General features: G+C 35.9%; 1 protein-coding gene and 1 pseudogene across 1 annotated transcript in view; one reads left to right on the top strand and one right to left on the bottom strand.

The window, feature by feature from the left end:
- The window catches only part of LOC138169818 (mucin-19-like), a 34,707-nt gene extending 23,839 nt beyond the window's left edge, over positions 1-10,868 (bottom strand). The window contains exon 1 of the mRNA XM_069099361.1: positions 10,689-10,868. Coding sequence (XP_068955462.1) covers positions 10,689-10,710 — 22 coding nt within the window. The 5' untranslated portion in view covers positions 10,711-10,868. The remainder of the gene's footprint in view (positions 1-10,688) is intronic.
- A 2,589-nt stretch (positions 10,869-13,457) lies between these two features.
- Positions 13,458-14,297, top strand: LOC138169809 (aminoacyl tRNA synthase complex-interacting multifunctional protein 1 pseudogene; annotated as a pseudogene).
- The last annotated feature ends 7,976 nt before the right edge of the window (positions 14,298-22,273 follow it).

The raw sequence follows: 22,273 nt of genomic DNA, 5'->3' as shown, positions 1-22,273 counted from the left end.
CAATTAAATATCAAGAAAAAATAATATCAAAATTCATCAGGAAGTACAAAATTAAAGTAGGAAATTAATGAAAAGAAATGCAAGGGTATGTGGCCTAGCCATACCAGATCTTAAATTGTTTTGCAAAGCAGCAATCATCAAAAGTACTTGATACTGGCTACAAAATACAAGGGTGGATTGGTGGAATAGGTTAGATACACAAGACACAGTAGTCAATGAGTATAGTAATTTACTGTTTGATAACTCTGGGGCAAGCAACATGTTAAAATTTAAACTATTGAGAATATTTTTAACCTCTATTTTAAAATTAGTATTTAGTGGTAACTAGCAAAAAATTTCTGAATCCCAAAGGTTTGGGACTCAGATTGGAAAAAGCCTTTTACCTCTAGTAATTTTGATATGTTTTGTCTTCATTAAAGAAATAAGTAATTCATTTTTGCCAAGTTTAATATATATTGTCATAGGGTTTGTTAAGTAACATTTAGAAGCTCTTTGATAAAAGCAACATTCCATTTTTTAGTATCTTGACTATTAATTTATTATGATAGTAGTTATTTAACATTATTAGAGAATCAATCAAACTTAATACATATATACATACATATACATGTATATTCATAATGTGAAGAGTTGGAACCTGGAAAATGTGACTTGAAAGGAAAATAAAAATACAGGAAAGACCAAAACTTTTGATAAGACATCAGAGAAAAAATACCTTAGATCTCTTTCAAAACAATTTTCCCCTTCCTACCTGTGTGACCTTAGGCAAGTCAATTAACCCCAACTGCCCTGTCTTCTTCCCTCCAAAAAAATTTTTTTTCCTTTTTGTATGCTCACCAGGATTTCCTTCCTTTAGATACTGCTGACATGAACCCACTAACTTTTTGTTTAATATTACAAGGATTTTCTTTTATAATAACGAATATTCTCAAACTAAAACCTCCTGAAATTCAAGAATGGTCTAACATTTGATGCGACTCTATTTAAAAATTTGTAAAAAAAAAAAAAAAAAGTCTAATTTCTAAACATTTTACTAATAAAAAATGACTATTTCCCTTCTATATTAAAAACAAACTAAAGCTAATTGTTTTGTAAGAAAAAAACTTACTGTTTGATAAACTCAAAGACTCTAGTTTCTGGATAATAATTCAATATTTAACAAAAACTGCTAGGAAAACTACAAAGTAGTATGACAGAAAGTAGGCATAGACCAACATCTAATACTGTATACCAAGATAAAGGCAAAATGGAAATATGATTTAGATATAAAGGCTGATATTGCAAACAAAATAAGAGAGCAAGGAATAGTTTACCTGTCAGATTTATTGAGAAAGAACAATTTATGACCAAAAAAGAGGTAGAAGACATTATGATATACAAAGTTGATGATTTTGATTACATTAAATTGAAAAGTTTTTTGCAGAAACAAAACCAATGCAACCAAGATTAGAAAGGAAGCAAAAAGGTGGGAAACAAGTTTTATAGCCAGTGTCTCTGATAAAGGTCTCATTTCTAAAATATATAGAGAACTGAGACAAATTTATAAGAATAAAAACATTCTCAAATTGATAAAGAGTCAAAGGATATGAACAGGCAGTTTTCAGAGGAAGAAATTAAAGCTATATCTAGTCATTGGAACTCAAAATCTTATAGAAATGAATGTTTAAAACTAAAAATAAATTAAAGATATATATATATATATATATAGGTATATTAAGATGTGCTGTAAATGACTTGATTACAGAAATGAAAATTAAATAACTTTGATATACTACCTCACACCTATCAATTATCTAATATGAACAAAAAAGGGGAATGATAAATGTTGAAAAGGTGTGGGAAAATTGGGACCCTAAAGCACTCTTGGTGAAGGTGTAAACTGATCCAACCATTCCAGAGAGCAATTAGGAACTATGTCCAAAGGACAACCAAACTGTGCATACCCTTTGATTCATCAATACCAACTGCTAGGTCTGTATCCCAAACAGATCATTTAAAAAAGGGAAGAAGACCTACATGAACAAAAATATTTATAGCAGCTCTTTTTGTGGTGGCTTAACATTGGAAATTGATAGGAATTCTATCAATTGGAGAATGGCTGAACAAGTTGTGGCATATGAATGTCACAAAATATTATTGTGCAATAATAAATAACAAACAGCCAGATTTCAGAAAAACCTGGAAAACTTGTTTGAAATAATGCAAAGTGAAATGAGCAGAGCTAGGAAAATATTGAACACAGTAACAGCAACATTGTATGATGATCAACTATAAATGACTTAGTTCTTCTCAGCAGCACAAAAATTCAAGATAATTAGAAAGGACTCATGATGGAAAATGCTGTTTATATCCAGATAAAAAAGTGAAGTACTCTGAATACATATTGAAGCATACTTTTTTTCACTTATTTTAATTTCTTTGTTCTTTTTTCCCCTCAGTCTGTTTCTTCTTTCACAACTGTGACTAATATGGAAATGTGTTTTACATGATTCCACATATACAACATTTATCAAATTGCTTTCCTTTTTAGGATTAAGCAAGGGGAGAGAGGAAGAAAAATGTTGAACTCAAAATTGTGTGAAAAGAAATGCTGAAAATTGTCTTTACATGCAATTGGAAAAATAAAATACTATTTTAAAAATAAAAACATCTGGCCTTAAAAACAAGTCAAGGAGAAATTATTTAACCATCATCAAATTCCCTAAAAATTATGATTTTTTTTTCAAATAACCTCAACACTGTGTTTCAAGAAATCATAAAAGAAAACTGTATTGCTTAGAATCAGAGAACAAAGGGAAAATAAAAATCACCTCTTGAAAGAAATCCCCAAAGGGAAAATGGCAGGAATTTGCTAAACAAAATACAGAGCTTTCATGTCAAATAGAAATAATAATAATTTTTTTAACTGTCCAGAAAGAAATTCAAGTACCAAGGCAAAACAGTCAAGTTCACAAAAGACTTGAAAAATTCTACCAAAAATCAGGGGAGATCTTGGAATACAGTATTCCAAAAGACAAAGAATAGACTTGCAAACAAACAAAAAACTCGTTCTCTGCAAAGTTGAATATAATTCTGAATAGTGAAATGAAACTACCATAAAATAAAGGATTTTCCAGTATTTCTGATGAAGATGCCAGAACTGTGCAGCAACTTTGAATTACAAAGTCAAGACAAATTAGAAAGAGTGATTTCTTTGTGAATTTGGTAGCTGCTGTATGCCGATTAAATTATAACAAGAAGAGAGGTTCTGTCCTTTCAGAACTGTAGTGTCATTGAAGAGTATCAAAGGAACTAAATAAGAAAAAGAAAGATCTGAGGGTTAATTCATTCTGTTCATGAGGGTTTAAAGAGGGAAAACAAAAAGGTAAATAAAATGAATGCAATAATACAGAAATGAAGGAGGTAAATTTTGATATTTCTCACAATAAGCAATTTGATGTAGAAATGCAAGCTCATCAGGAAGAAAAATGGGAATGGGAGGCATAGTTAGGAGTGAGCAAAACAAATTTCTGGATCCTGAAGTAGTGAATAAAAGAGAAGAGAAAGGAAGAGGGAAAAGAAATGGAAGGTGAAGGGAAAAAATCTAGGAAGCATGTCCATCAATTGAATTATAGTTGAACAAACTATGGTATAGGAATGTAATGAATTATTATTACAGTCTGAGAAATTACAAAAGAGGTGATTGCAGAGGATCCTGGGTAGTATGAACTGATGCAAGGAGAAGTGAGCAGAGCCAGGAGAATAATTTATACAAGTACAAAAACACTGTAATTTAAAAACAACAATAACAACAAAATTCTGAAAGACCTAAAAACTGAGCAATGTAATAATCAAGCACATCTCCAGAAGATTCATGATTAAGCTTGTTATCAACCCCCCCCCCCCAGAGGAATAATGGACTCAGCATGCAAAAAGATATTTGTTTTTGCACATGACCATTCTGTGGATTTGTTTTGCTTGACTGTGGTTTTTTATTACAAGGTAAAATTGTTATTGTTGCTGTTTTTTGAGGCAGCTGGGTTTAAGTGACTTGTCCAGGGTCACCCAGCTTGTAAGTGTCTGGGTCTGGATTATGAACTCAGGTCTTCCTGATTCCAGAGCTGAAGTTCAATCCACTGCACTACTTAGGGGCTCCAAGGTAAGTTTTTTTTTTTTTATTTCTCTTGACCTTTTAATTGGGAGATAGAGTTGGCTTGAGAACAGAAGTAAAAAACATTGTTTCCCTTTCTCCAAGAAATAGGGACATTGATACATATTTACAAGTATAGATGAGAACAGAATAATGTTCTAAAGTACAGACAAGCAGAATAGTTTTCAAAGTAATATGTGGAATATATCATATAATTTAAAAATAAGCAGTATGAATAGCTTTTATTTCATAGGCAGTCCTCTTATGGTCTGCTGAGTAAATATAAATGCTCTTTTAATGTTTAAGTTCAAATAAATAAAATATAAATGAATAAAAAGTTTTTTTAAGTTGAATAAATGAATTAATACATGAAGGGGAATCATATGAAACAAGACTGGAAAGACAGGCTAAAAGACCTGTTTCATATCAAGATTAGAAATTTGCACTTTATTTTATTGGCAGTGATTTTTTAGAAAAGGAGTAGAAATGAGATTAGAACAGTATTTTAGAAAGATTATTTGGTCAGGAAAATAAAAGAGAATCAAGACATAAGTTAGAAGACTGCTATGTTAATCTAAATCAAAATCTATCAACTAAACAACGAACATTTGTTAAACACCTACTCTTTGCCTGTCACTATGATATATGAGGAAACAAGAAAGCCAATTTGACTGGGCAATAGAATTCAGAAAGGGGAGAAATATAAAATGGTTCTGAGAAGGGTCACCTTTTGAAGGGTTTTTAAAGAGATGAGCCGATATTTTATCCTAGAGACAACAGGAAGCTGCTGGCATTTACTGAGTAGGGGACTATCATGGCCAAATCTGTGCTTCAGAAAAATCACGCTGGCAGTTTTTTTTAGACTGGAATGAGGAGAGTCTTAGGAAGCAAGCTCAATTAGAAAGCCACTGCTATTGTATTACTGGTTGCTACATGAGTCAGACATGAGGGATGTTGTGAAGGCAGAAATATCAAGATTTGGTAAGTGATGGATATGTACCATGGCAGAGACTGAGGAGCCTAGGAGAATGGCAAGCTTGTGAAGCTGTGAGACAAGAAGGATGGTGGTGCTCTCAGCAGAAACAGGGAAGTTTAGAAGAGGTTGAGTTTAGGGGAAAAGATAAGACCTGGCAAGTGATTAGATGTGGAGATTATGAGATAGAGAGAGAAAGAGAGAGAGAGAGAGAGGAGGGGGAGGGGGGGGAAGAGAGAGGGAGGGAGAGAGAGAATTAGACTTAGAGTCAGGAAGACCCAAGTTTGATTTCTTCCTTATACACTCACTATCTGTGTTCCTGGGTAGGTCAACAAATCTACCTCAGTTTCCTCATCTGTAGAATTATTATCCCCAGATAGTAATAGTAACTACTTCCCACAATTGTGGGGAGCAAATGACGCAAGATATGTGAAATGTTTCACAAACTTTAAAGGGCTATATAAATACTATAATCATCATTATTATAATTACTAGTATTATATTTATTATAGATGAGAAAACTGGAATCCAAAGTCACTTGCAAGGTCACACAAATGGCAGATAAAGGCCCAAAGTTTGAATTCATCTCCTGCCTACCCAATGGCTGACACTCTTCATATTGTTATATATGGTCTTACAGTTATTTTTATACTAGGTTTCAATGAACATCAGGAGATGGAAAGAGTACTAAAAAAAGAGATGTAAGATGAAGGGCAAGTTCAACAATGAGGATTCCAAAAGGTATAGTGGAAAAGGAGGACAGAAGCACATAGGCTGTGGAAGACCTAGTGCTGGGTTTGCTATGGGTATAGACAGTTGCTGCTGTTACTCATTGCAATGAACTTAGCTAAGTTTACCAGGTGGATGGAAGGAAGATATCAGTTGGCACGCTGCCCCTGTCACTTCCTTTACCATTCCAGTGATTGCAGGCCAAGTGGTGTATCAACTACAATATGACCCGAGGGATGGATTGGACCTGTGAGAAATGTATAACAATGAAAGGACTCTTGAGAGTGGCAGTATAAATGTGAGAGAGAAGTGTACCCCTGGGGAAGCAAGAGTAGAACACCTCATATGGGAGAAAGCAGTAGTCACTCCAAACTAGTGAAGAGAGAAGACTGTGAAGACTTTTCACCTTACTATCTGGCTCTTGCTCCTTCCAAAACAATCTGCTTTTGAGAGAAATAATTATTTCTCCTTTATATTAATAATAAATTATTGAATTAGGACCAAGATTTTTTTTTTTAGAAACCTGTAGATTTTTCAGTTTCCAAAGGGCATTGTTGATGAATGAGATTGCCCAAATCCCTGGGGTACATGCCTTTCAATTATGAGTGGGAAACCCCACCCATCTAGAGAAGTTTATAAAGAATTTAATCTAATCTGGTTGAAATCCAGCCCATTGTATTCTAGACAGACAGATCTGAGTGATCAAAGTCACATCCCCCAGCCCCTCATTAGAATAGGTCCACCTCTCATTGTAATATTCATTCTCTCATTATTTGTTAACCAGTCAGAGTGGCCTCCCTCAGGCACACCCACTCTTCCAAGGACATCTAAGTTTTGAGTGCATTCCATGTTGGGTCTTTAGCATCTAAGCATGCCATTGTTTCCTTTTATTAATTATCTGCAAGCATGATTAATAAAATTAGCTACCCAAAAATTATGTCTCTCAAACTTTTTATAAATCACATTCTTCAGGCACAAAGAAGAAAGGCTAATACAGTTGAGGAATTCGAATCCATAGACCTTAGTTCTACGGGTTTTAAATGTTGCTTATAGGCTGCCTTACAGTAGAAAGAAGGATGATGCTTTTATAGGACTATCAGCAACAGACTCAGTAATTGTGATAAAGGTCAGATGAAGAGAAAAACAAACAAAAAAAACCTTAAAATCAATTTCAATTAAGTCACATGGACTTTTCCCAATAAATACACTTTTTGCAAATCTGGGTGGGATCATTTCATAATTAAATCTTAAAGTTTTTGCAGATCACAATCTCTCTACAATAATTGATAGAATTCAAAAATTGTTTTTTCCAACAAAATCTATTATGCAATGTGCTGAGGAGTTTTTCCAAATTTTCCTAGACTAGTCCTCAATTGGCAACACATAGTCTTTTCTTCTTGATAGGACCTAACAGAATGACTTAATTTTCAAAAACCCAAATTCACTTCCAATCTCCACCCATCTGTGGAAAGCTGAAATGTTTGTTATTTCCCAGGAAGTAATGTAGACTAAAATTTGTATTTTGAAACTCTTGTCCAATTTCAATGCTACTCAAATTTTTTCTTAAATTGCTCAGGACACAAATGTAATTTTTATCACTTTTATTGTATTAACATTATGCCATTTAACATACTTATAAAAGGTAATAAATATGCTTATGTGTATTCATAAAAAGTTTGAAGAGTTTCAATAAATATCTATAGCCATTTAAAAAATTTATTTAATGACCAATTAGAATTTTAATTTTGAGATTTAACTTATCAGGGTGGAAATTATATTAAGTGTTGGAAGGGTTCCATGAAAAGTTACTTGGGGGGCGGCCAGGTAGCACAGAGAGTAAGAGCACTGGCTCCACTGTCGGGATGACTTCTGGATCGAATCTGGGCTCAGATACTTAGCACCACACCCAGAAATAACTGGCCATGTAACCTTGAGCAAGTTACTTAACCTTGATTGCTTTAAAAAAAAAAGAAAAAAGAAAAGAAAAGTTACTTGGATGCATTGTTGGTGGACCTATGAATGGATACATACACACAAATTCCTCCTATGCCTGTACATAAAAACATATTATATATATATATATATATATATATATACACACACACATATTATATGCACATATAAAGACACATCAAGTGTATATACATGTGTATATACATATATGTGTATAAATACATACAACCATTGGAGAATTTGTTTTGTTTGACTATGCATTATTTATTACAATAAATTTGTGAATTTTTTCTTTTCTTTTTTTCACTGTGATGGCGGTGGGAACAGAGAAAATAGATTTCTGTTACTTTTTTTAATAGAGAAAGGGTGCTACAAATGCGAAAAATGACATGAATGTTCAGATGAAGTCATTGCATTATTAGTTTCGCTTAGTAATTTTACTTTCTTAAAATAAGATCTTTCAGAAAGAGCAAGTAATCTGTAAATATTCATTAAGTAAAAACAAAAACACATCAATAAAGCTGAAAGTGTAAAAAAAAATTTAATTAGTTTAACTGACAATGAGGTAAGTACAAAATATTTCTCTTGTCATAAATTAATCCCACAGCAAAAGAATTGAATTTCTAGTGTATTAAAAGGGAAAATTGAGGCCTGGGTTATGTGACTGGAAGCATGGCGGTGCCCTCAGTGATAAAATGGAAGTTAGAAAAAATAGAGCATTTAGGGGGCAGAGTGGAAGAAAATGAGTTTAGTTCTGAATGTGTTGATTTTAAGATGACTATAGAGGTGGCTAAGTGACGCAGTGAGTAGAGCACCAGCCCGGGAGTCAAGAGGACCTGAGTTCAAATCCAGACTCAGACACTTAACACAAAAACTAGCTGTGTGACCTTGGGCAAGTCACTTAATCCCAGTTGTCCTGCCCTCCAAAAAGCAAAAAAAAAAAAAAAAAAGATGACTATAAAATAGCAATTGGAGATGAAAGACTGGTGTTCAGGGGAATGTTTAGGGTTGGATAAGTAGATCTGAAAATCATCTGCCAAAGAGATGATAATTGAATCTGTGGAAGCTGATGAGATTACCAGATGAAATAATATAAAGGAGAAGAGGAGTAAGGACAAGGCCCTGGGGAACACCCGTGGTTAGCAGACATAATACTCTGTGAAATAATTTTTCTCTAGTCATATTGTTTCTATCAACTTAATTTAAGACACCTAAAGGTGATGTACTATCTTTTCTAGTGTTGATATCTGTATTTTAAATGAAAAGTGATTCTGTCAGTATGGAATAGAAGGGGAAAGTATTTACTAAACGCTTACTATGTGCTGAGTACTAATCTAAGCACTGGGGATGCAAACAAAAAATTGAGACAATCTCTACCTGAAGGAGCTCACATTCTGATTAGGAGAGAAATCAAATAAGGATGGCTTAGCTTAATGGCAGACAAAAATGTTGGTAATACTTGAGGGTCCAGCAAAAGAATTATCAAGGATAGCCAGTGGTTCCTGACCAGTTTCTATTAGGAAGAGACTAATATGCCTAATGGTTAGAGTAAATAGGACCCTGAGTTTTTGCTTGATATGTGGATGGGGTGAGGTAGGGTGTCTGCATCTAGCCTAGAGTGAGTGATCAAAGTCTGATGAGAACTGAGCAATAGGGGTTCAGGCAAGGGAGAAGAAGGATTCCACAAGACCTAGTCCTGAAGGTTGGTCATCTTGGGAGAAAGAAAGCAAGGTCAAGACTGTATAACAGATATAGAAACATGGGTTAAAAGTAGACCTTTAGATTAAAGAATTCAATTCTTAAGGAGGATTAAATGAGTAGTTTAAATTAATAGATTAAGTGAATTCTTAATTAGTAACTAAGGGAATACTGCTAGGTCTATAACCCAAAGACATTCTAAAAAAGGGGAAAAGACCTATTTGTACAAAAATATTTATAGCAGCTCTTTTAATGGTGGCTTAGAATTGGACATCAAAGGGATATCTGTCAAATGGGGAATGGCTAAACAACCTATTGTATTGTGATTGTAATGAAATATTATTATACTATAAGAAATGAAAACCAGGATGATATCAGAAAATCCTGGAAAGACTTACATGAACTGATGTATTGTCAAGTGAACAGAACCAGGAGAATGTTGTACATAGTAACAGTAATATTGTTTCACGAAGAACTATGAGTAACTTGGCTATTCTCAGGAATACAATGATTCAAGATAATTGCAAAGGACTCATGGTAAACCATACTATCCACTTCCAGAGAAAGAAGTGATATTGATTGAATACAGACTGAAGCATGATAGTTTTCACTTTCTTTCAATTTTTTTTCTTTTATTCAAATCTTCTTGTACAAAATTACTAATATGGAAAGTTTTACATAATTTCACACGTATATATCTGATTGCTTACCATCTCAGGGAAGGGAGAGGAGAAGGAGGCATGGAGGGATAGAATTTGGAACTCAAAACTTTAAATGAAAATGTTTTTTAAAAAGAAGTGAATAGTTTAAAAATACAGAAGACATTTCTATTTTATTCATATAAAAAAAGAAACTAAGAGGCTTTGCTCATTAATATTTCCTTTAAATGTTAAAACCACACATTCTGAGGATAGGTTTGCTGAAGCTACTATCTAAGGATTTACTACATCATATTTTGCAGTTAGAGGTAAAGAAACATTCACAATGAAAAATATTTGAAAGATGTTAGGCTGAATATCCCAACAACTAGATATGTCTGCCAAATATCAAAGCAAAACTCTTACCTTTGCAGGGGGGGTAAAGCACTGTGACTGAGAACAAAATTACCAATTTCATGGTAGTAATTAGGGAGTTAGAAAGAGAGACCAGTCATCTTCAAGAAGTAGATCTAATGAAAAACCTTCCTCCTCAAGATTTTATACCTACCTGAAAGACGATCTTTTGTCATGTGCTAGCTGAGGTGAAATCACTGGTGACAGAACATAGATAAATAAATCCAAATGCCAAAACCAAAATCCACTTTAAGTCTGCTTATTGTATTCTTACTGGGTCATCTCTTTTCTTAAATCAACTCCATCAACTCATGTGAAACTCAAATCATTTCTTTTATTCCTTCCTATTACAAACAAAAAAATGGGGAAGTAAAAGCTTTGGGATTAAAAAGTAACCACATAATTTTATCTATTTTATTAGTCATCATGGAGATTTTGAAACTTCATAAAACTCAAATACCACACTTGTTCAGAGGCTGTGTGGGATAGTGGATAGAAAACTGACTTTGAAAATACCAGACCTGTGTTTAAGTCCTATCTCTGACTCCTATTGTCTGTGTGACACTAGACAAGTCACTTAATCTCTCAATCCCCTACACAGTTCTCTAGTATTCTTAAAGAAGTTGCAGAAAAGGTACCAACCTGTGTAGGTAAATGGAGTTTCCTTATTTAGGTATTCTCTGTACCCATAAAAATCACAGGTCTAGTCCCTTTCCTCGACAATCAAAATGTATTCAAAGTCTAAACTATCTTCCTCTTTTCAAAGTTTTCCTTCCTCAAATCTGTGACATCTGTAGCCATAAACTTACAGCTATCATTTCTGAGATGCATAAACAAATTCACATATACGTACCTAAGACTCTAACCAAGTCTTAATCTGATGCTCCATTGTACATTAGAAATGAATTTGGGTTTTCAAAACTAAGGTTATTCTGTTAAGTCCTATCAAGAAGAAAAGGCTGACCATGTGTTGCCATTTGAAGACAAGTCTAGGGAAATTTGGAAAACCTCATCAGCACGTTGCATAATAGATTTTGTTGGATAAAACAATTTTTGAACCCTATCTACTATGTTGTAGAGAGATCATGATCTGCATTCATGATAGAAGTACACATACTTAAAGCATAGAAATTTTTGGCCCAAAGCTGTGATTTCATCTATAAGGAGTTAACAGTAAAGAAATTCCCTTTACCAGGGAAGACTGGTAACTTATCTATCACTTGTAGTCTTAGAGAGTTGTTCAAAATACTGAAAAGTTAAAGAAATTACTTCTGTAAAGTTCCTTAAAGGTGAATATTATCTCCTCCCCCTTCTCTAGGCTAAATATTCTCAGTTCTTTCAACTGATCTTCACATGATCTTGGGGCGCTTATTATTCTGATAACTCCTTTTCTGGATGCTTTTGAGCTTATCAATCGCCTACCTAAAATGTTAAGCAACATGTACACCGTATTCCTTACTGACAAGGTCAGGTCCCATTCAGGGAAACTAACATTCCCTTAGTCCTGGACACTATGCTTCTATCAATATAGTCATACATTATAACTTTTTTTGGCTTTTATATCACATTCTTTTTGAGTTTGCAATACACTAAAGACCGCAGTTCTTCTTATCTTGTATGTGAAAATTTGATTTTTTGAACCAAAATATAAGACTTGACATTCACTGTGTTAAATTCACTAATGTTTTAGTCAGTTGAGATGTTTTTGTGTTTTGACTCTGTCGTCTTACGTTTTCTCTATCCCTCTTAGCTTTGTCTGCTGCAAATTTTATAACCATACCATCTTTTCTTTTATTTAAATCATGATAAAAATGTGAAGGAGTACAGAGCCAAGCATAGATATCTAGGACCTTCTACTACAGACCTCCTTCCAAGCTGATATCAATTCATTAATTATTACTTGAGTCTGGTCATTTAGCTAATTCAGAATCCACTTAAATGTATAATTCCTGTCAATAAGAATAGCATGAGAGAATTTGTTAAATGCTTCATTAAAATATAGGTAAATTACATCTATGCTAATATATTTGTATCATATGGGTCAGAAAACCTAAAGATACATCTGGTATCTTCAAGTAATGGAATGGAGTACAAAGTGGGAGGAAGGTCCTGAAGTGTAAGGACAGGGGGTATCTCCTGTTATGGAGAAAAGGTCTAAGAAGCAGAGATTGCCCATTCAGCATATCCATAAAGTTCCAGTTCAAAAGTGAATTAAAAGTATCTTCATGGCAGACAAGAAGCAGTCAGAGGCCTACTCTGAAGTGATGGGAAAGGGTCCCTCTTTCATACATTCCCAATAGGGTGATAATTATGTATGCATGCCTGCATATATGTATATATGTGCTTTGTGTGTATATACATAAATGTGTATAATGTATCTATATCATACAAGCTTTGTGCAAATATGTGCATATAATATATGTGACTATATATTACTATATAACATTTTATGAAACTATGTATATTCTACATAAAATTATATTACAATAAATATATTTATATTTTACACATGTTATATGTAAATTTTTATTTAGTGATACTATATAATGTGTAAATGTGTATATGTCTATGTGTGCATGCATTTGTGTACAAACATATACATTCATATATATGTATGTATACAATAAAAATTCTAGTCTTGCTCCTTCTCCAGGGTCGTTGCCATAAATACTTGGTAGAGTGAGGTTTCTTGCTGGGCAGCCATTATCCATTTCCCCCAGTTCTTGAGATTTTTTTTTACCTTGAATGAACTTCAAAGAAAATGCAGCCCTGACTGTACAAAGGAGAATGGAAGGTCTAAATGGAGCCTAAGGCAGGTCTACATTCTGGACTGTCCAATAGCTACCAGACAGGTGATAGACAAAAATATGGTGAAATGAGGTACACATTAGATGAGATCAGGTACTTGGAACTAAAAATATCTGAGTTTCGCCCTCACTCAGTTCTTCTGCCGGCGGCTGCGGCGACGTTTCTGGCCAGGGCTCCTGGGCCTTATCTGGTTCATGATTTTTCCCCGTTCTTGGATAAAGATGGCAGCCAATAAAGCAATTCTGAATAGACTGGAGCAAAAGGGTGCAGAGGCTGATCAAGTGATTGAATACCTTAAGCAGCAAGTTGCTTTGCTAAAGGAGAAAGCAATTTTACAGGCAACTCTCAGAGAAGAGAAGAAACTTCGTGTTGAAAATGCTAAACTGAAGAAGGAAATTGAAGGACTTAAACAGGAACTCATCCAGGCAGAAATTCTCAATGAAGTGAAACAAATCCCAGTTCCATCTGGTCCATCAGTTCAAGCTAATTCTACATCCATACCTTCTGAAAATTGAATACAGTCAGTATCTGCTCCAGTCTTACCTTCTGGTACCAAAGGAGAAGAAGAAGAAAAGAAAAAGAAAGAAAATATGGGAAAAAAGGAGAGAAGAAGTAAAAGAAGCAAAAGCAACCAGCAGCTGCAGCCCCTGATTCCAAACCAATCGATGTCTCTCTACTGGATCTTCGCATTGGTTGTATCATCGCTGCCAAAAAGCATCCTGATGCAGATTCTTTATACGTTGAAGAGGTGGATGTTGGAGAGAAAGTACCAAGAACAGTTGTCAGTGGCTTGGTGAAATATGTTCCCCTTGACCAGAATGTTCTTGCCATGATGCTGTATACAAGGCATTGCATATCACAGTCTCCGTTGAATTCAAAGTTTAGGTCACAAAAAGAGCACCACGGCAAACATGAGCGGACTGCAGCATGTTGCCAGTGAAGAATTGTGCAGGAGAAGTAGCATGGCCTTAGAGAAAGATGTATGATAGGAGGAGGAAGGATAATTAGGAAGCACCACGACAAAACTACCAGCTGAAGTGGATCCCCTGTGGAGGCCTGAAGGGAGACTAGAGACACAAGTGACACAGCATGAGCTGGCATGAATGGCTGTGATCACTGTCACTGCTGGAAAATGTAAGATGGTGGATCTGTGGAAGGGAGGAGTTTGTTTGGACACAACAGCAGAGCCTTTATAACATGTGTTCATGGAAACAGCAGTTGGATTATTGATTATTAATAAGAAGTTCTGTCTGTCCAGATTGACTTCATATTTTTTCAGTCACTGTGTATGTTATTTCCAGGTTCTTTGTTCTTTACTCTGAATCCCTTCATACATGTCTACCCTATTTCTCCCATTTTTTTATATAGTCTTTCTAATGTATTCACATCCCATATTCTTTGAATATTAATTATTTTGAACACTTTTTTCAATAAATACTTTGTATTTTTTTAACTATTCAAAAAATAAAAAATAAATAAAAATATCTGAGTTTGAATTCTATGTGATCCTGGGCAAGGTATTTTTGTACCCCAGGTTTCTCATTTGTGAAACATAGATAATAATAGCAAAATCTTATTGTGAAGATGAAATGAGATAAGATATGCAAAACACTGGAAAGATTTCAAGGTCTACAAATGCCATTATTATCAGTTGGTATTAGAGTTAGCAGATCATAAAGAGACTAGTGAGATATGCATGCCTATTCCATAACACCTTTACTTTTCCTCTCCATACCTAGGGTAAAGAAGCTATACTCCAATTCCTACTAACTGAATAGGAGAAGGGAAAGAGAGAAGAGAGACAATTTACCCCATTTTTAGCTTCATGCAGGTGATATTTGGGGGTGTTATATACAGATTGTTTACTTTTATTTTTTTCTAGGCTATTTGAGGTTTTATTAAAACTAGCTGACCATCAACTAAAACTTGAAGAACATGAAGAGAGAGAAGAAAGAGAGAGAGAGAGAGCATAAAGAGAGTAAAGATGCATTTTTACATTTTTTTATCAGCCAAGCTTGGGGGGAGTAGGGGTTAGGAAAACAAGCCAATGTGAGATAATTTCTGCTATCATTATAAATTTGCAGAATACATAAAACCACATGTTATGGGGGAAAACAGTTGTTTCTTTTGTCCAAGGGTATCTTGGTATATCAGGTATATAAACTATGGCTGGTTCTAGTTCAACAGCAGAGAACTGTTGACCTCAGTCAAACAATCCCCCCAAGTTACTTTCTTTCTCCTCTCTCTCTCTCTCTCTCTCTCTCTCTCTCTCTCTCTCTCTCTCTCTCTCTCTCTCTCTCACACACACACACACACGCACACTCTCATTCTTTCTTCTTTTTTCTCTCTCCACATTATATGTATATATGTACGCATATATGTATATGTGTACATTTACATATACACACATGTGTGTGGAAATATGTACATTGATGGCTTTTGTCTTTATATGACTATCAGTTCCCATTTACTTTGCTCCTGATGGCTCCAGAGAAGAAAGTGAGACTGGTGACTTTACACAGCCCTCCATCACTTAAATCCGATTCACTTGCAAGCTGTGGCATCACCTTCCTGATGCCATGGTCCTCTTCCAGAATTAAGGACAAATGACAACCTGTGAGAAGTAGAGGGTGTCCCACTGGGGATCCAACTGGCTAGTTCCAGTTTCCTTCCTTTCTTCTCCCCTCCCCTTCCCTCTTCTCCTCTCCTCTTTTCTCCTTTCTTTTCCTTCTTCCCCTCTGTCTGTCCACATAGGGTATCATACACCCTACCTGAGGGTGCTCTGCCCACATGAATGTAAATTTTGATCCCTGAAACCCTCACAAGGTATCTCGAGGTTTATGGGCTAAATTTCTTTCTTAAGAATCGTGCCTTAAACCTGAATTATTCTGGCTGTCATGGATTACCCAGCTATAGGTCCCAGTCTAATCTCTTCCTGGGCATTTTGGGGGCTCTAATGGCTCAGAATGAATGTAAATATCAACTGCTTCTTTTTAGACCCTGAAAGTCTTCCCCTCCCAAACTGATTTTTTTTCCTACATAAAAGAGTTCATTCTTTGCCTCATTTCTTACTTAGCCATATTCACTGAATTAGCATTGCCTCAGTCAAACTGAGACTTGGGAAAGACCTCCAAGGTCTCCCACTGCATCTAGGGACATTCCAGTCATCCTGATCTATATTTTACCACTGGGCCTAGATGGCTCAGGAGGAGAAAGTAAGGCTGGTGACTTTGTACAGCCGTCCCTCTCATAAATCCAATTCACTTGCAAGTCATGGCATCACCTTCCTGATTCATCAGAGAATAAAGGACAACAACTACAACAAGAAAAGGTATAAAAATACTAAATTGGACCCATAAGGTTCACATACATCCTTCCAGGTCAGCTAATTCCTCGAGGTAAAAATAGATCAGTGATTAGCAGGAGACCTAGATTTTTAAACTTAATCCTTTGTAGACCAGTGGAATTCTGAACCAAGTTCAGAGACAGAGAAACACAACTTAAGCAGTGACCGGACAAAAATAAATCAATTATAAATAGGACCAATAAAAACATGATACAGAATCAATGTTAACCTCATTTCTATTACTTGTTTGGTCAAGAGTTCTTCCCTTAGCCATAGTTATCAAAGATGTTCAATCCTATCCTTTTCTAATTTTTTTTTAATGTTGTGAGTTTTTATATACAGAGTACATATGCATCATGAGTTTATTGTTGTGGTGCTATAGACTGTATTCTAAAGCTAATATCTGCCAACTGTTTACAATTTTCTCAGCAGTTCTTTAAAAATATATGAGGAACGCAAGGAACATATTCCTGTGTTATCAGACCCTGGACTACTGTTTATGGTTTCTTCTCTATTTTGCTTGTACAGTTTCTTCTGTCAGTTTCTGCTTGTCTGTTTTTTAAAAACAAATGCCAAAGAATTTTGATGACTTGTTTTATAATATAGTTAAAAGTCTTGTTAATCATACTTGTAATCATACTTTTTCTCATTGTTTTCTTTGAGATTTTCTTTTTTTTTTTTTTTGGAGGGCAATTGGAGTTAAGTGACTTGCCCAAAATCACACGGCTAGTAAGTGTGTCAAGCGTCTGAGGTCACATTTGAACTCAGGTCCTCCTGACTCCAGGGCTAGTGCTCTATTCACTACACTACCTAGCCACCCCATTGAGGTTTTATTTCAGTCTCCCAAATGAATTTTATTTTAATTTTGTTTAGTTCTAAAAGAGTATCTCTTAATAATTTAATTGGTGTAACAAAAATCTATAAATTAAGTTTGGTAGCATAGCCATTTTATTGTACTGGAATGGCCAAATCATGAGTAAAGGTTATCTCTAATTATTTTTCTTTTTTGCTTCTGTAAAGTGTCTAATAGATGTATTTATATAAATCTTATGTATCTTAAGTTATCTCCTAGATATTTTATAATTATTTGGAATAAAATTTATTTCATTATCTTTGCTTCCTGGAAATGCTGATTTATATTACTGATAATTGTATTTAATATACTGCAATATTGGTATAGCTATTAACCATCTCAGTTATCTTTTTTTGCTTACTTAAGGGAATTTTCTAAGTGTACTATCATGTTATCTGCAAATAATAATGGTCCTGTTTCCTCTTTGCTAACATTTATACTTTTTCCAGGCCAGCTCCTTTCGCTGAGCTCTGAATGTCAGTGCAGAGAAAGGTAAAGGAAGAACATTTGCTCTCCCATTAACTCTTTCAAGCAGCAAGCCTTTTTCTACAATTATTTTATCAGGTGGTAGGGACAAGAAATAGTTGGTAGACATTCTGAGTGGCAGCTGAAACCAAGAAAAGTCTTAAGTACATGTATCCTTCTGGCTTTGACTTTTCTCCCAACTATACCAGGCCTTTTCAACTTTACAACTTTTTTTAATGAAAGTGAAAGAATGTGGAAGTAAAAATAAAAACAAAACAAACCTAACATGCTACTTTAAGGTTTCTCATGTGCCTTTGTTATGGAAACCAGTGAAGTAGATAGTGCAAGTCTTTGAGGATCCCATTTTACAGAATTGGTTGCCCAAAGAGCTTTCATGCTCTGCTTAGGTCACATGTTTGGCATGAGACTATGAGTGTTAGCTCTGCAAATGTTAAGTAACACTTAAAGCTGCAAAACTGTTTACCATTTTCTCTAAAGAGTATGTACATTTCATTCCGTGACTTTTTCTCTCAGGTAGTTTGTTATAACAAGGATTTCATCCCATTAGCTATTTCCCAATGACCTACCAAATAGACAAAACATTGATTAAAGCACACAAACAGTACAGTTACTGTATGGAGTTTAAAAGCATTTCCAATAAAATGGAATTCAAATTTTCCTTCTTAGTTTAGGAGGACATGATTGAAGTGTCAACCCTGACCAAATGAACAAAGAGTCACAGAGGTCACACAACTGCTTTTAACTCTTAAAAAACCCAAAGAGCTCACGCAGTTCATCAAAACTACAGTTAATTCTAAAAATAAAACAAAATAAAACCAAAGAGCTAACAGTGGTTATAAGCAAAAAAACTTCCTTTATTCCATTGGAGGAGAGAAACTACACACAAATGTTTGTGGTGTGCCACCACTTCCCACACTCCATCCCCCCCCCCACTGCCCCCTCCCACTTTAGTGTGGACAAATCTCAATACTTATACCAATGGCTACATAGTGAGGTGTAGACCTGACAGTGAAGGTTTAACTGAAACAATAAGCCAAGTTTTATTAGTAGCAGAACTTCATGACTAGAACATGGGTACTATAGGTGCTTGTCCAAGCTCAGAAACCACCCGATTGTCCTTATTTTCAAAGAGGACCAATGACATCATGGGACAGTGTCTTGACTTGTGCATGAGTTGGATTTAAGTGAGTCAGAGTTTCACAAAGTTATCAGCCTCATTCTTTCTTATAGTCATAGAATTCCAGTGGCAAGTTAAGACTGGCAATTGCCCAGGGTGCAGTGGATGATCACGTTGTGTCTGACCTAGCTCTAAGCACTCCACAGCTTAGAGTTCTCCTCTCCACTTCCATGGCCCCCAGAGCAAATTGTTCTCATCTACCCATTCCACCAGGAGAAAGTCTTCACATGCTTATATTAGACCTACCCCTAACTAACAGACAGGTTTGAGGACTGTCAGTTACTCTCAGACCTGGTTAGCTCATCTGCTAAGACGGTTTTACTGGGGTATGGACACTGTGCATACTATAGCTTCTTGGAGCCACAGGTGAAGTTGGGTGACAGGTTGTATACCAAATGTGGATGAACAGCCCTGAAAAGGAGAAGTACCAGAGGCACTAATCGTTCCTTAATACTTTCACCTTTCTGACTTGGGAAGTTTTCCCATTGGCATCATTGTATTGCCTGCTTTCCCCTGGTGACTGGTCTCATGGTTTGTGCTGGCTATGATGTTTCTCCAAAGGAGTTGCTCACTAGGATGATGGTAGTAGAGACCAGTCTGGAGAAACATTTCATATATTCAAGCAGGGAATAGTACCGCATATTAAGAATTATACTGTGTGGGATAGAAACCACTGCCAGATCTTCAAAATCGGAGTCTGCGTCAGAGATCAGAAAAGGTCTTTATTCTTTCTCATGAGAAAGGACACAGCCCTCATTGCTCAAGGAGCATCAGCCAGGGAGTGTAAATGGCAGAAGCTCGTGGGCTTCTGTTATCCTAGTCTTAACCTGGCCCATTCCCCTGTGGGGTCTCACCATCAGTGGGTGAGATGGGCTCACAATCTCAAACTAATCAGCCCAAAGCAATCTCAATCCTTCATTACCATAATTATTTGTTTGACCTTTCTACCCAATCAGAAGGAAACATTCTTCAATCCCTTACTTGTGCATATTTACACACCAGATTTGGAGGAGAAGAAGGTTAGTGTTGTTTCCTTTAAGTTTCATTACCTCATTCTGTGGCCTGTAGAAACTTAACCCTTTGCTATATCTGACAATACTAATCCAGAAAATTCAGGAACTAGTGGGGGTGGAGAGTAATCCTGGTAAAGAACATTTAGATGAATAGAAGAAAAAGAAAACAAAATTAGTATTATAAGCATTGCATAAGGCATGTCACCTGAATAGAAAAAAAGGAAATAAGATAAACAGGTGAGAATTTGAGAAGACAGATTATGATCCTGATGTGATAGACTTTCTAGGTAAGAATGAGGACTCTGAAAGAGAGGTTACAATTGGGTGACCAGGAAATCAAGGTTAAAAAAACAGAGATAGATACACAGCTAGAGAGATTACAGTTACAGATACTGATATCAATGCTATCTGGATGTAGATGTAGATATACAAAGAGATTTGGAGATAGATAATATGGAGAAAGATAGATATATGACCAGCACAGAGGCACTATGTAGCTGGAACTGCTTTGTATTCCAAAGACCCTGGTGTCTGAGGGCAGCAAATCTTCTTTTAGAGAAGAATTGCCAAATCTAAGACTTTGAGAAAAGACAGACCCTTCTTTAAAGGTGTGAATAGAGCAGGGGCAGATTGTATGCCAATGCCCTTCTGGGAGGAGGAATTGCTGCCAAGGGTTTCCCTCTGTGGTTGGTTGTCTAATCTGGGTGCTAAGCCAATAGAAACATGGTAGAATTCAATCTTCCTCTTAGTGGGAAGTGGTAGTGCCCCCACAACTTAGTGCTGGGTGGGAGTAAGGGTGTGTGTGGTCTCTCCTGACAGCACTGAGTACCAGAGAGAAACACCCAGCAGAGACTACAGGCAATGCCTATTTATCTTGAAAAGACTACATGTGGGGCGGCTACATGGCACAGTGAATAGAGCACCGGCCCAGGAGTCAGGAGGACCTGAGTTTAAATCCAGCCTCAGACATTTAACACAAAAACTAGCCATGTGACTTAGGGCAAGTCACTTAACTCCAATTGCCCTCCAAAAAGCAAAAAGAAAAAGAAAAGACTATGTGCCAAATAGAGAATAAATGTTACGAGATACCAAAGAATCATCTTATAGTCTAACATAGCAACTAATCAGGTACCACTAGAGGAAGAGTGGAAGCAAACAAGCATTTATTAAGTGCCTACTATATGCCAGGAACTTTGCTAAGCACTCTACAGCTATTATCTTGTAGACTGAGGCCACAGGGGCTGGGTAAATGTTGCCAATTCCCCTCCCTTATATGACTTATTTGTTTACTCTGTGCATTGCTCTAAGGCTATTTGTCTATCAATAGGAAAACTATCCATCCCTACTTCAGATTTTGGAGGAAAAATGCTATTTTTGTCTCTAGAATATGGGATCCTTCTCAACAGGGGAGGAGGAGACTTATAAAAGGCACTCATAGAAGATGAGAGAGTAGAAGAAAAGAGTACAGTGAGCCCCCCCCCCCCCCCCCCCCCCCCCCCCCAAAAAAAGATCTAGAAAATACACCAGACTGAATTCTGAGGAGGAAATCCAAGACAAAAACTATAATGGATAATATGTCTAAGCACAGTTGAAAGTAGTCTAGGTCTGGGAGAGGTTGATCACCAGAATAAAACAAAAGTGCAGAGCCTTACCAAAGCATCCACAGACTCAAACCTCAAAAGAGACAAGTACCAAGGTCACAGATGCAGGGCAGACTCATAGGGAGACTTGTCCCATGGGTTGCTTTTCTGGGTACAGAAGCCCTGGAAAGGTACAGAAAACCTAGAAAGGAATAAGTTCAAAAACCTGAAAAAAAATAGAGCAAGAATTTCAAACCAAAAAGGGCTGCCACTCTAAACCAACAGATAGAGACTGAGCCTGGTAGTAGTCTGCTGTTGTTTAGACCCAAACCCAGGTCAGGAACTTCCAGAACTCAGACCAAATGAATAGCAATCTCACTTTCCCCTAGATAAGAAAATTTTGAGAACACTGAAAACTTAATAGCTGAACTATCCCTTACATGTTGGAGTAATACAACACTCAATATCCTCCAAAA

The sequence above is a fragment of the Petaurus breviceps genome, unplaced genomic scaffold (assembly GCF_028583685.1).
Source record: "Petaurus breviceps papuanus isolate PSGF00001 unplaced genomic scaffold, PetGlider_PUasm1.0 379, whole genome shotgun sequence".
In the NCBI taxonomy this organism is placed as follows: domain Eukaryota; kingdom Metazoa; phylum Chordata; class Mammalia; order Diprotodontia; family Petauridae; genus Petaurus; species Petaurus breviceps.
Note: the sequence above shows the minus strand (reverse complement) of the source record. Positions and strands in the feature narration are given on the sequence as shown.